The 15,542-nt window shown below is 34.4% G+C and overlaps 1 protein-coding gene across 15 annotated transcripts in view; it reads left to right on the top strand.

Moving 5' to 3' along the window:
- The window catches only part of LOC149535602 (cysteine synthase-like), a 231,707-nt gene extending 217,004 nt beyond the window's left edge, over nucleotides 1–14,703 (top strand). For 7 of the 15 annotated variants that reach the window (XM_089804228.1, XM_089804222.1, XM_089804227.1 and 4 more), the window contains one exon: nucleotides 10,263–10,600. In XM_089804228.1, coding sequence (XP_089660354.1) covers nucleotides 10,263–10,349 — 87 coding nt within the window. In that variant the 3' untranslated portion in view covers nucleotides 10,350–10,600. Of the gene's footprint in view, nucleotides 1–10,262; nucleotides 10,601–14,355 lie in introns of those variants that run through there. The other 8 variants (XR_016356921.1, XM_089804231.1, XM_089804232.1 and 5 more) reach the window with 2 other exon arrangements.
- Nucleotides 14,704–15,542: the final 839 nt, after the last annotated feature.

Below are 15,542 nucleotides of genomic sequence, written 5' to 3'. Positions count from 1 at the left end.
TCAACCCTCACCCTATTTTGTTGTTGCATGTATTTCGTGGATTGGATCTGGCAAATTGAAGTAATATCTTTCGGCAATTATGATTTTTTGCATTGAAGTGTGTTTTATCATGTTTGTGTAGAAATTTGATTGCATTCTTACACACAAGCCCATTCGTGTGGCTTACATCTCCTTCCGTATAGCTCACTCCATCCGTACGGCCTCTTACTTCTGCATACCATTCTCCATCCCCATCGTACGGCTAGTATCTATGCCCGTATGGCTAGTATCTTGGTTTTCCCTACTTGGTCGTTCAGTGAGCTTCGCCTCTCCAAATGCCCTAAAAGGTAAAAAAAAATACCACATTGTGGTTGTTTTGTCATTTGTTTGGTTTTGCTTGTGAAGTTGGAGTGTGTTGCAACTGGCTAGGGTTTCCATTTTGCAAGAAGGGGAGGTATTTTTTTTGCTTCTAAGAGCTCGAGTAGTAGTCTGCTTCATTTTTATATATTTTGTTTTCTATGTTGAACTTGAACACGATGATGGAACTTTATGGAAACCCTCTAGCCTTTGGGCATATTTAGATTTCCAGATTTTTATGATATTGTTCACTACTAAACTTATATTTAAATATTTTTGTTCACATATTGATATGCATATTGACAATTAAGTATTGAAATCGGTTTTTATTTCCTAGATGGCATTCAAATGGTGTATGTTAAGGTTCTATAATGTTTAAATGACATGCTTTGTGTTTAGTTTCATATGAATGACATGTATATTTGCAAATTTCAGCTTATATTTTAAATTTTCCTTATATTTATAGCCATCCCCCCCGTCCCCAAAATCGCCACAAAAAATTGTTGTTCCGGAAACTTGGGGGAACATGGGGGCTAATGTTCACGTCTATTGTTTTTGTTCATTAGTAGGGTTTTTGTCCAAGACCATACATTGAGCTATCCACTCTCCTTGGTCGTGTCTTAGGATTCTCTCCTTTTTATAACATGATACTACTTTGGGAGTTCCTTTAGGCATTCCTCTCAAGGTTATCTCTTTTCCTGCATAATTAAAAGTATATTTGAAGGTTAGGGCCATCCATCATAAAACACCCGAGGAGTTTATCCATGGCATGCCTAAGATAAAATATTGTTTCATATGTTTGCTACATAAAAATTCCTTTTTATTACATGCTGCCAATGGTGATTTCTGCTTGAGTGACAATTTGATGTGCATCTGTTTATGGATTCGTTGGCTAGTGCTACTTTAAAACCCTCAAAATCTTTGTTTTTTCGTCCCTTGCTTTGGTAACAAATGCTTGCTGATGAAATCATGAGAAGTCCCTATATCCACTGACACAATCACCTTTTATTCTTTAAGTGTGCCCTTAAGCTGAAAAGGTCTATTTTCATTTTTCAAAGATGATTGCTGAAGTTCCTTGGTCTGATTCACTAATTTTTGTCTTTTTATTTGTCTCTATTTTATTTACTTGTCCTCTCTAACATTGATGAGTCGATGACCACGTTCCCAAGGCTCTTTATATTTGAAACATAAATTCTTTTGGTTTAGTTCTCTTTTTTGACATCTGTGTGCTATGCTCCATGCCCCCTCCCCCCCCCCCCCACACACACACAAATAACATGGCTTATCTTGGTTATCTTTCCTCACCCTCACTTTAGAATTATTCAATTCAACTTGTCTTGCTTTCCTGATAGCCTTTTCTAGGGTTTGTGTCTCAAATGGCTCTACAACATTTTTAGTAGATTCATTGAGACTTATAAACATACGTATGAGTCGCTTTTGGGATAATCGGAATCATGACTAATAATCCTTTGATTTGACAAGCAAATTCTTCTATTGTTCCAACATGTTTAAGATATGTTAATTCTTAAAAGCACCATTTTGTATCTTTCTTATCTAATCTATTTATAACTTTTTGGGAGGGATGATAAAGATAAATATAAACATAGAAGAACTGTAACAAATGTTAGTAGGTAACAAGCTAAATAATCATTAAATAATCTAATTGCTAATCTCATACTAAACCCACCTAATCCTTAAAAGGAAAGTCTTCTTAGACTTTCCTAACCCTTTGTTGAGAATAATTCTCAATTAGGCAACCATCGTCTCAAGAATGCCTTCCAAGGCCTTTGGGGTCTCTATTGATGAGTGAACTTATTAACAACAATTACTTGGTAGAGATCCAACCTATACCCAAGCCTCTTATCTCTAACATATGTATATGATTAAGTACTACAATATGAATATATATATATATATATATATATATATATATATATAACCTTTAAGAGTTCTCTTTAGGAGAAACTCAACATCCATAATGGATGCCCTCTACCGAGATGAACTTGGTCTCTATGAGAACTATAGAGTTCTCATCCCATCGTGATTCATAATCTTCTAACATATAAATATTAAATATGAAAAGTAAATGTAACATACCTCTTGGTTGCCCTTGAATGTGTGCTTTATTCTTTAGATATAATTCTGCTTTTAAGTTTCACTTCTCTATACACTTCTACAATTTTCTTTTTAATTCTGCAATTTATTATTATCAGGATAATAGACTGTAATAAATTATTAATGTTCAACTCTCTTTTGGTCTCATCACCTTATATCTAATTAGGAATTGCTAGCGCTATTTCCTTTCCACTTGTCTTTACAAAATCCTTAGTGCTGCTTGTCTTCTTTAATAATTGTTGTTGTTTTTTATTACTTATGCTTTTACTCCTTTATACTCTCTTTATGTTTCTGACGTGGTCATTTTTATATCTACTTGGCCACCTAGTGGGACAGCGACCCTTGGTTGCTCAACCGATAGTCGTGATCTTTGTTCTCAACCTTTGCCAGGCAACAAATGGCTGCCGATATTAAGTCTTTTAGAACTTATTTAACGTTTTCATATATATATATATATATATATATATTCTTTTCAATGTTTTATATTATGTGGCTGTGGGTATATAATTATATATACACACACATACATACACATACATACATACATTACACACACACACTTATGTATGTATGTATATTTATATATTGAAGAGCACACAATTAGGGGGGGGGGGGGGGGGGCTGCGGGTGAATCAGTATAATAAAAACTTTTGCCAAATTAAATCTTTTTATCCAAACAATTTAATTAAATTTTAATGCTGAAATCAACAATTATGCATATGAACACAATATGACAATATTTACGTGGAAACCCAATGCGGGAGAAAATGAAAAATAAATGCTTCTATATTAACTTGTTCTTTTACAAATTGGTTTGTAGGCTCCAACCTACTAGAGGCTACAATCTCTATGTTTATGAGCACCGACCCATTGGAAGCTCCAACTTCTACTCTTCGCAGGCTCTGACCTATTGAAAGCTCCTACCTGCACACTTTGTAGGCTCTGACCTATTGGAAGTACCAACCGCCATTGCTTGTCTTCGTGAGCACCAACCCACTACACACAAATTGTTCTTCCACCCGACTATGTTGCTTACTCAACTGATGATGGATATGTTTAGCACACAACTTTTCTTCTTATATTTGTTATGTACTTATGTTTTATCTTCCACACATAATCTTTTATTAGTTTATATACTGTATTATCCCTAACCAGACATTTACTAAATTTCTCTTTTAACAATATAATCAGAACTAAAACATAGCAGATGTATTTAGGCACAATTGAATCCAGTACAAAATCCAACAAATGTTTAACCAGCTTCTTCTTAATTATAATATTCAAAGTCAGATTTAGGCAGATGGAATACAATATGATGATTAAACCAAAAGATTCTCCCCAAGTTAATAATAAATTCCTTTTAGAACAATATTCAGGATTTCAGGCATATAGAAATGTATTACAGATCCACAATGATAAAACCAGAAAACTTCCATACAACTCCGTAAACACGTTATTGCATTATACAACAAGACAATAACCGGCACAAAAACCCAATCTTAATTACAGATTAATAGTCAAATTGGAATACTAGAGTAAGAATTGTAAGCACGAATGGAACACCTAAACTGATGTCTCTCGGGACAGTGGGTTTGCATTCACTGTTTGCCAGCACAAGGGGCTACGTCTTCAAATTAGCTGAAAGCTGAAGCTTTCTAAAAACTCTCACAAAAGAGAAAACTGAACTGAATCATAAATCAAGCATAACTAGCAATGAGTCTCTTTCCCTTTTTAAGACACAAACTAAGACTCTTCAACTACCCTCCAACTTTCGTCCTATTCCCTTGTGTCTTGTCAACTTCCTTATAGCATTTTGTCTTGTTCCTCCTTGATGTTTTGCCCTCTTTATAACATTAAATTGGCCTTTTAATAATTTGAGTCTTCCTCTGATAGTTAGTTTTAACATTATATAAAATAAGTCTTCAATATTTCTAATGTCCCAAAAAGGGGACATTACATATACTCTTCACTCTTGTATACTTATACTCTTATATAAATTCTTTGTTATTATTCCGACTTCTATGTATATATATTCTTTAATTACCACCCACTCTTCATTCTTCCTCACACACTTCTGTGGGACTTCTTATATTAATGTATATTAGCTAATAAATCTGCATATATATTTTAGCACCTTTTCATATTTGTTCACCCTATAATATTTTTGCACCAATCTGCTCATTCACTTCTTTACACACATTATTTTTCACATGTTCTCTTTATTTTTTCTTTTTATATCTTCTCCTTCCAAGTGAATAATGTGTCTTCTGGCCAAAAGGCATTGCACCTTTTTATTATTTTAATTAATTTCTTTTTAACATAATTGCTGTTTTTTACAAGAGACTTTAATGACTTCTAATTTTTTAATATTATCTTAAAACATGTTCTTCCTTCATTTATGTGCACCTTCACTCTATTTGTCTTTTATCTGCCACATAGTTACTCTGTCTAGTATAAGTCTTATATAATATTTGAGTCCAACTTTCAAAATCTTGTTGACATCTTCGAAAACATTGCTCCAGATTTCCTGTGTATACCCTTATGTGTCTGCTGACGTACTCTTCTCGTGGAATCTATTTCCATAGTGTCACAGCCTTATCTCTGTGGACACAGTAAATATTATCACTGTCCATCGTGCCTGGCTGCTTGATGATGTCCATAAAACTTCCAGCGGTGCTGTATAACTGCAACATATTTTTTGCTGCTTTCCAGAAATCACTGCTTGTCATTATATTATTGTTTTGAATCTTGATAATAAAATTTCCGTGACATGAACCTTAATCACTCTATTATTCATTAACAGCAGCCTTTGAGGGATTCATCTAGTTGTTGTGTCATGAATGCCAATCATCTCTGCTTTAATAGTTGTTTATCACAGACTATACCAACAAGGCTTCATACACATTTTGCTATAAATTGCCGCCAACGTATTTTCTCTATTTATACATCGTATCTTGCACCATTCTGCACTAGTTTCTATCGGTCAAAGCTTATGACGTGTTCATTTGTCTTCCTTGCTCTGTTGATTTCTTTATTAAACACCATTTTGACCATTCACATGGCTCCAGGTAATCATAGTCTTTAGGACCACCTTTGATTAATATCTAAGACAATACTGTTATAGCTGCTGGCTTCCGTAGATCTCAATTATCATGGCTTCATTACTTTGATTTGGAGGAGTGTTTGAATAAACGCTTTCATGTCTAAAACATTCATTGCTTTGGTTAATTTGTCTGTATGTATCACTACCATCTGTGACTTCACATATTTATCGGGCGTCCCAAGTATTTCCATTCCGATTTCAACGTTGTCGCTCAACTGCCATCATGTATGCTGACCATGCTTTGTTTCCTATTTGCTGTAGATGCTGACTTAATTTATTCATTCAAACCTTCCGATGGCATGAATTCTTGAATTGAATTTATCTATTGTTGTTTGCACTCAAATAACAATATGTCACCGGTGTGTTACTTTGGAACAATGTTCTTATAAGTGATGTTACGTTCCGTTCTCTGATCTCCTTGCTTTGAATAGAACTGACCACTACAACCGCTGAATATGAATTGACTGCATTCTAAATGTGACCATAGTCCACAATAGAATATTATGGTTCCATGAATACTTATTTCCCTTTTCATTATATCAGGTCTTCCAAAAATATCTCACCTGTTGTATTGTTGCTGCATGGCAGGCATGGCTCAGTTTGTATACACTTCACTCTCTTCAAAATACCTTGTGTTGTATGAGATTCATATCTGCATTTTTACTAATATGTTGACCACTAGAGATTCTAGGCTCGATCGTTTGTGTAGTTTGGACTCTTTCAATTAATTTCTTTATAGTATATTATATAGTTATTGCGCACCCTCATATAACATTGGACTCCAAACAGATCAACTGTCATCTTTCATTTCCTTTGACATCAATGAATATATTCCAACAATCTCCTCCTTTATCATTGATGGCAATACTTCCTCATCTTTTCTGGCACTCCCCCTTTCTTTCTCTCACCATTTGACATCAATGGAAAAGGGACGATTATCAATCTTCATCTGCAAACTAGTCATCAAATGTATGCGGATATATATAGATCCCCCTTTGAAGGTTTTGTAGTACTCCCTCTAAGAAGGATTCGTCAATGGTCCTACAAGGTTTAGTGCCACCATCACTGTATTTGCTTCTTTGATAGTCTTTGTCTGAACTTTGACATTAATGTAATCAATTTTCCAATCTCCTGATTATAATCTTCAAAATATCTAGACGTCTTGAATCATCTTACTTTTTTTCTCCAAGGGATTAATGGATATCTCATATGTATCTCCCACTGAGTTCATGCTTCACTAGGAGGTGTATGAACTGCAAGTTGTACTTGCATTTGTTACTTCTTCTTTAGTCATCTTCTTCCTCCAAACTTTTATACTTCTTCCCTTTCGATTATTTTTCCATGAAGTTGATAAGGCTTCGTTCTTTTGTCTTTCATTGTCAAGTTTCTTTCTCCATACAAACATAGATGCCCCTTGTTTGTTCTTTTGTATAAATGGTCTTATATTCTTTATGTGATTTTGTGAACCCATACCTGCAATGCTGCGCTAAGTGCCCAAAATGATTTCTTTTTCTCCATCCATGAAATAGTTTATCTGTTGTTCTGCACTCTCTTTCTCTGTGACCAAAATAATTGCACGAGTAACAATATCCATAAAAGCTAGGTTGTGATCCATATGCATATCCTTTCTTTCAAGAAAATGTGCTTGATTGACCTTTCTTGTTATCGTCATTTCTGAGCTCTTTTTCTTCAAATTTTGTCGATGAATCTACCATATTACTTCCTTCTTTGATGAGGCCTTTGAATGTACTATCATGATGCTTTGAACCTCTTTCATAACCTACTCCTGTCATGCTAGAAGATGGCCTTTTCTTGTCAATTATATTCGTCGGAATTTCAGAGCTCTTTTCAAACTTGAGACTAGTATTCATTTTGATAGTGGTTTTCTCTAAATCACTTCTCAACATGATTACTTCTTCCTCTAATTTGGCACAATCCGTTTCCTTTTCATTTAACTTCCACATTGTATTATCTTGAAATTGTTAACATCTTCTAATTGTTCCTTCAAATTTTCAATTACTTTATTTGACTCAATTTGAGCTTCATATAATTCTTCAATTTTCATTTTTCTTCTTAAGCTTTCCATTTTGTTTGTAAGCATAATGAATTTCTTCCATGATATCAACATCTTGTTCCTTGTCGTAGGCCTCATCTTCTATATATGTAGTCGATCCATCTATGAGTTTTCCATACTATAGGACTTCTGTTGTATCTAAATTATTATCTTCTTCCATAATGTCATCTTGATTTGCTACATCATCATATTCTATTGTCATGTGTATTCCAAGTGCCATCTCATTATGCATGCTAGCTTCCATAGTTGTATTTGCTTCTGTAAAATCATTACAATCATCACTATATATAGAGTCATCTCCTTTTTCAAAAAATTCATTGTCGATTACTTCATCTCTAGCAGTTAGTGCTGGTTATTAATGTTTTTCTTTTCATTTCCTTTCCTTTTACCCATTTGCGCTCGCAAGATGTACCTTCTAGTAGTTAGGCTTGATTGAAGGAACCAACTCTCATACCAATTTAAGAGCACACGATTATATTGAGAGAGAGGGGGTAGGGGGGGTTGAATCAGTATAATAAAAGGTTTTGCCAAATTAAGTTCTTTTATTTAAAAAAATTCTTAATAACTTTTAATGCTGAAATCAACAATTATGCACATGAACACAATAACACAAGATTTACGTGGAAACCCAATGCGGGAGAAAACCACAACAAATAAATGCTTCTATATTAACTTGTTTTTTTACAAATTGATTTGTAGGCTCCAACCTACTAGAAGCTACAACCTTTATGTTTGTGAACACCGACTCACTGGAAGCTCCAACTCCTACGCTTCGCAGGCTCTGACGTACTGGAAGCTGCTACTCCCACACTTCGCTGGCTCCGACCTATTGGAGCATCAACCCTCACTGCTTGTCTTTGTGAGCACCAACCCACTGCACACAAAGTGTTCTTCCACCCGACTATGTTGCTTATTCAACTGATGATGGATTTTTTTAGCACACAACTTTTCTTCTTATATCTGTTATGTACTTTTATTTTGTCTTCCACACATAATCTTTGATCAGTTCCTATAGTCTTCACACTCATATTCTTATATGAATATATAATTTCTTTGTTACTATTCTCTCTCTCTCTCTCTATATATATATATATATATTTTTTTTTTTTTTTTGCATTGATCTGCTCTTCACTTCTTTACACACTCATTATTATTCACATGCTCTCTTTATTTTTCTTTTTATGTCTTCTCCTTCCATGTAAATAGTGTCTTTTGGCCAAAAGGCATTGCACCTTTTTATTATTTTAGTTAATTTCTTATTAACATAACCACCGCTTTTTACAAGAGACTTTAATAATTGTAATTTTTTAATATTATCTTAAGCATGGTCTTCCTTCATTAACGTACACCTTGACTCTATTTGTCTTTTATCTGCGGCACGGTTACTCTGTTAGTATGTAAGTCTTATATAATATTTGACTCCAACTTTCAAAATCTCGATGACATCTTCAAAAACATTGTGCCAGATTTCCTGTGTATACCCTTATGTGTCTGCTGACGTAGTCTTCTCGTGGAATCTATTTCCAGAGTGTCACAGCCTTATCTCTGTGGACACATAGTAAATATTAACAGTGTCCATTATGTCTGGTTCCTTGATGATGTCCATGAAACTTCCAACGCTGCTGTATAACTCAAACATTTTTTTTGTTGCGTTCCAGAAATTGTCATTATATTAGTCTTTTGATAATAAAATTTCCATCACATGAACCTTAATCACTGTCTTAATCACTGTCTTATTCATTAACAGGAGCCTTTGAGGTATTCATCTAGCTGTTGTGTTGTGAATGTCAGTCATCTCTGCTTTAATAGTTGTTTATCGCTGACTACACCAAGAAGGCTTCATAGACATTTTGCTATAAATTGCTGCCACCATATCTGCTCTATTAATACATTGTTCCTTGCTCCGTTCCATACTAGTCTCCATCGGTCAAAGCTTATGACGTGTTCATTTGTCTTCCTTGTTCTGTTGATTACTTTTATTAAACACCATTTTGACCATTCGCATGGCTCCAGGTAGTCATAATCTTTAGGACTTTCTTTGATCAATGTCTAAGAGAATAATGTTCTAGCTGTTGGCTTTTGTAGATCTCAATTATCGTGGCTTCATTGTTTTGATTTGGAGGTGTGCTTGAATAAACGCATTCATGTCTAGACCATTCATTTCTTTGGTTAATTTGTCTGTATGTCACTACCATCTGTGACTTCACATATTTATCAGGCGTCCAAAAATTTCCAATTCCATTTCGATGTTGTCACTGAACTGCCATCATGTATGCTGACCATGCTTTGCTTCCTATTTTCTGTAGATGCTGACTTAAGTTATTCATTCAAAACTTTCGATGGCATGAATTCTTGAATTGAATTTATCTATCATTGTTTCCACTCAAATAACAATATGTCACCGGTGTCTTACTTTAGAACAATGTTCTTATAAGTGATGTTATGTTCCCTTCTCTGATCTCCTTGCTTTGAATAGAACTGACCACCACAACCACTGAATATGAATTGACTGCATTCTAAAGGTTACCATAGTCCACGATAGAATATTATGGTTCCATGAATACTTATTTTCCTTTTCATTATATCAGGTCTTCCAAAACTATCTCACCTGTTGTATTGTTGCTGACATGGCAGGTATGGCTCAATTTCTATACACTTCACTCTCTTCAAGCTACTGTGTGTTGTATGAGATTCATATCTGCATTGTTAGTAACATGGTGACCACTAGATATTCAAGGCTTTATCATTTGTGTACTTTGGACTCTTTCAATTAATTTCATCTTAGTGTATTATATAGTTATTGAACACCCTCATATAGCACTGGATTGTAAAGAGATCAATTGTCATCTTCCATTTCCTTTGACATTAATGACCATATTCCAACTTATATGTATGTATGTATGTTATGAATGTGAACAAAATAATTATATATGTAATATACAACTACAAAATATATACCTGTTTAGTATGTATATTTGATTTGTCATTCATACGATGGTAATTTTAGACATTTATGAGGAATTCAAAATTTACAATAGATTCATTTAGGGGTAATTACAGAGAGTTCATTCATGCACCTTCACTTTTGTTGGTTCCTAAGGGCAGGAACATTTTTCAACGATCATGGGGCATTTTCTACATCAGGTTTGGATTTTGTACCATTGGTGCATTATTTACATTGAAGGGATCTCTTACACATTGCGTCATCCTCTTTCGTGGGGGAGTTTTTTACGAGTGGGTTTTCTCCTTATGTATTTGAGGGGATCTATTGTGCATGGTCACCTCATTAGGCCTAGTTGTCGAGACCCATCTTTGCATCTTTGTCTACATTTTCCCCTACGTTGCACTTGCAGGGGGGGTGGTGTTCTAGTAATTTTAGTTCTTTCATAGGTAGTTCTTCACTTATCTCTCAACTGTAGGATAAGCTCACTCATGGACTTTTTCACTTTATCATGCACTGGCAGTGCTTTAAATCTCCTTGGTTGAGTATGCTATATTCACCCACCTCTTTCTCTTATAAGAGTATCTCATTTTTCATTGTATGCTTTGCATTCATCTGAGATGAATACAATTTATTTGGTTAAGGTTACTATCAATAGGGTTCTAGCAATTTTAGTTCTTTCATAGATAGTTCTTCACTTATCTCTCAACTGTAGGATAAGCTCACTCATGGACTTTTTTCACTTTATCATGCACTGACAGTGTTTTAAACCCCTTGGTTGAGTATGCTATATTTACCTACCTCTTTCTCTTATAAGAGTATCTCATTTTTCATTGTACGCTTTACATTCATGTGAGATGAATACAATTTATTTGGCTGATTTCTAATTTCTTGTTTTTCCTTCCTTCATTCATTAGTATTCTTGGGTTGAAATCTTTCAATTCAAAACCCTATCTAGAAAAATACCATCACAAGAGATCTCTGTTGGAAATAACAATGAGCAAAAGCTTGGAAGGGGGGCGAATGTGTTGCTCCAAAAACACTTGAACGTTGAAACCTTAAAGCATAAAGCTTATTACTGATTTGCAGAAAGTAAAGCACGTAAACATAAATCACCACAAAACACAAAGATTTTGTACTGTGGAAACCTAAATAGGGTGAAAACCACGGTGAGGTTGATACCCACAATAAGATTAATACCTTGTTAGAAGTAGAGCTTATTACAATATAAGAAAAACACTTGCATTTAGGCACGTTGCCTAGAGTGCACTACTCAATTCAGCCTTGGGCACCAATCCTAAGGAAGTCAAATTGACTTACATTCACAATTCAGACTAGAATCTGATAGATTGGTGAATTATCTATTAGCATCTTCATATGCCTTGGTCAGTTGCATTGAAGTACAAACAAAGCTTCTGATGCAACTCTCTTTTGCAGCCTTTACAAAATTAAAAAACAATTGCTTCTCTGGCAATCCCGAGTGTCTGTGATCACTTCTTCACTTGTGCAACACACATCTACAGGAATTCAAAACCTAACTCATCTCCTTCTATCAACAATTAGGTTGACAAAAACCTTCTTTCAAACCCTGAGATCTGCATGCAAAAATCAACTATCAGGATCGCTGCATGCAAAGTAAACATGAGTTGAATCCATATCAGATACCTCGAGACTGTAACCACAACCCTAAAATGTTTTACTGATCTCACATAAGCCTTTTATTATCTTCTTTTAGCATGTTAATCTGGAACATAAAAGATGTAACATGTAGATGTGTAAATTGTCCTCTCTTGATTGTCTCGACATCAGACATATAATCCTAGATCATCCTAAGGCATCATTAAGCTCAAACAAACAATTAAATCTGACACATTCATCGGATCTTTCAGAAACTTATGATAAACCTTCAAGAACACTGTCACCCCCAAATAAAATACTTGTAACTGCCTTGCAGACTATCAGAATCACAAACTATTTGAATGGTAGATACATTATCATAGCCTACCACATTCCCAGCTGATCTGAGCATTCTTAAACTCTAACAGGATGCTTCAAACAACTGATCCAATTTGCCTTATATGTAAAGCTACTGAATAATTCTTCTCCTTTTGTATTTGGTTACATCATTTATATCTTTTACTTTGATATCAATGACACCTATTCCAACATATTCTTGAGGTATTCAGTAATGGAGAGAGAAGTCTTTAACATAGTTTGCAGACTGAGTGTGTTGTAAAGCACATTCTAATTGTCTCCTATACCTAGTTCTTCTAAAGTAAACTTGTCGAGTTTTGGTGGCCAAGTTCTCATGCTTACCTGAGAGTTTTTCGCCAAATAATTGGAAACCCCTTTATAAATATTGAAAACTACATTCCCTTATAATGTTTGCTATTGTCTGATTCTAGTTGTAGTACTCCCCAGGGCTAACAGCTTGATAGTTTTTTTCAACCGTTGGCACAATCGTGTTGTCCACATACACGAGTTAATAGAATGTATTAAGTTATTTGCAGTCAAGCAAAAAATAGAATAGCAGGAGATTGTCTTTTATGCAGCAGATATTATTTATCATTTCATACCTTTCCAGCCAAAGTATGAACAGATTTGCATTGGATAATGTGGCACCTCAAACTCCTAATTGCATGCATTGAGACAATTTACCTTAGATGATGTATCCTGCACCCATTGTTGCTTGTTGCTGTAAACGGTGAATGTTATTTGCTTTGACTGTTTGTAATGTCTAGCAGAATCAGATAGTATTTCAGCAAATAGCCCTTTCCTGATCTGTACAATGATTTGAGTAATGCAGATGCACTCCCTTGGTCAAAATTATGTTCCAATCTGAAACAGGGAGTCACATGCATTACCAAAATACAATAGTAGGAAGCAAAATATTGTTCATTCTCCATTTGCTGCCTTCACCTGCATTGATACGCAAAGCTAATAATATTATAATACTAAATGATAATTATAAATTAATTGGGGATGGTTGTATATCTGTTATCAAATATAACTACACAAATCATCTTGTCAACTAACATAAGAGTCAATACTAACTATACTGTTTAATTTTTTTAAAATCAAACATTGTTAGCTGCTAAGATCACTAAATCTGTGAAGTGAAATATAAACCTTAAAATCTTAAGATCACTAAGATCATTAAAACCTTATCACAAAATATTAACTTATTTTTGGACGAAATCCAGGAAATTAAGAGTTGTTTCATAGTATTTTAAAGTTGTGATATAAATCTAAGAGCCAGCTTCACACAGCCCACCATAGCTGAATTCACACAATAGTCTTAAACTTTTAAGCAACCATCTCTATCAAGTAACAAATCCATAGACAATTGATAGACTAATCAGACTAACTTTGATTGCAACACAATTGTCAGAAATCTTCATTTTCTTTTCTTGGTGCAACAAACAATAAAGAAGTTTCTTTTTGTGCTGCATATTTTCAGCTACTAGTATCACCGTTAGTTACCGATTCTGGTGTAACTTTCAATACACTTTTGTTACAGCAAAAATATATTCCCATTATAAATGGCCGAGTTTTGTAATTTTCCTAATTAATTAGTTATTTGGGCTTTACTTGACTATTGTGGATATTACGTTTTGCTCGATGTTGTCCACCTTGTTTCTTTCAATAGAAAATGCACTGCAGATGGCGATAAAATGGCAAATGCGTAGGACTCTGTTGATTGCTGAATGATATGAATTTGTGCATGCACGTGAGAATCTGTTTTTTTAATAGAGCTAATTTTCTTACGTGGATTGGCTATTGCAGGTCGTGTTCCCAAATTGAGAAAACTTTCAAAAACATTCTTTCTATAGAGCAGTAATCGCATATAATCTGGCTAGCAAATTTTCAATATGATTTTGTTTATTTTGAGTACCACTAAAAGAGCCAAGTGTAGTTAGACAGGACGAATGACCAAATATCAGAAGTGTAAAATAAATTATATATCATGTAGATCATGCCATTGTATATATCTATTTTCATGGGCAATTTTGTCGCGACTATATAATCAATTAGTATTATTCCTCCACTATTACCATTTGTCTACATCTTTTAAATGTAGTGAGTGGCGAGGTTTTAGTTGTCTTAATAAATAGAAATTATTTAAACCATCAAGAGTAGTGATACACTTGTATTTTAAGTTTAACATATGATAGAAGAATAAATGACAACTATGTAAGAGTATTAAATATGATGGTATCTTTGTAGCTTATTTGTGCAATGTGTTCTATTTGTGATCTTTCTTATTTGTGTAGTGTGTTCTTGAAGAAATGGGAGCACCCTAGAAAGTCATCTAAGATCAGTATGCACATATTGTATCCAATAATTTCTTAAATAGCTTCTAATAAGCAAATACAAGTACATACTAGTATGCCATAAAAGATGAAACAGATTGTTGATTTTCCACAGTTAAAACCTTGAAGGAAAGAGATTGCAGTTTGCAGATCCAACAAATGTCAGCAGCATTACGACATATATAATTAATATTCTAGAAGCATAAAACTAGAAGAATGAGACAAAATAGAAAACAAAGATATACATGGGCAAACCCTACCAAGTAAGAACTACACCCTCCAAAACGTCGAGCCAATGTATTATTTAACAACAATTTGCAATACATTTTCAGGCTCTAAGCCTTCACATGGAGATTTACATCTTGTTCCATCCTAGAGAATATCTGGTAGCACAACCCTATGAAATATACTCCTTCACTCTCTCTCACATTTTGTAAATCAGCAAAGGCACCAACATATATAAAGCTCGACACAAGAGATAGGTTTTCATGGTTTCCAAAACCATCTTCAATGCATAAGAGGTAAGTTGTCACAACACAAGAAACTTGCTAATTCCATTACACGTAGCTCATAGCAACTTCCAAGGCAACAACACCTATCTCATCCATAATGGTCATCTTGCCAAACGTAATGCAAGTACAACATAAAAATCATCATGAC

The sequence above is a fragment of the Cupressus sempervirens genome, chromosome 10 (assembly GCF_028749045.1).
Source record: "Cupressus sempervirens isolate cs-2001-9-10 chromosome 10, ASM2874904v1, whole genome shotgun sequence".
In the NCBI taxonomy this organism is placed as follows: domain Eukaryota; kingdom Viridiplantae; phylum Streptophyta; class Pinopsida; order Cupressales; family Cupressaceae; genus Cupressus; species Cupressus sempervirens.
The sequence above is the reverse complement of the archived record's forward strand: the minus strand, read 5'-3'. Positions and strand labels throughout refer to the sequence as shown.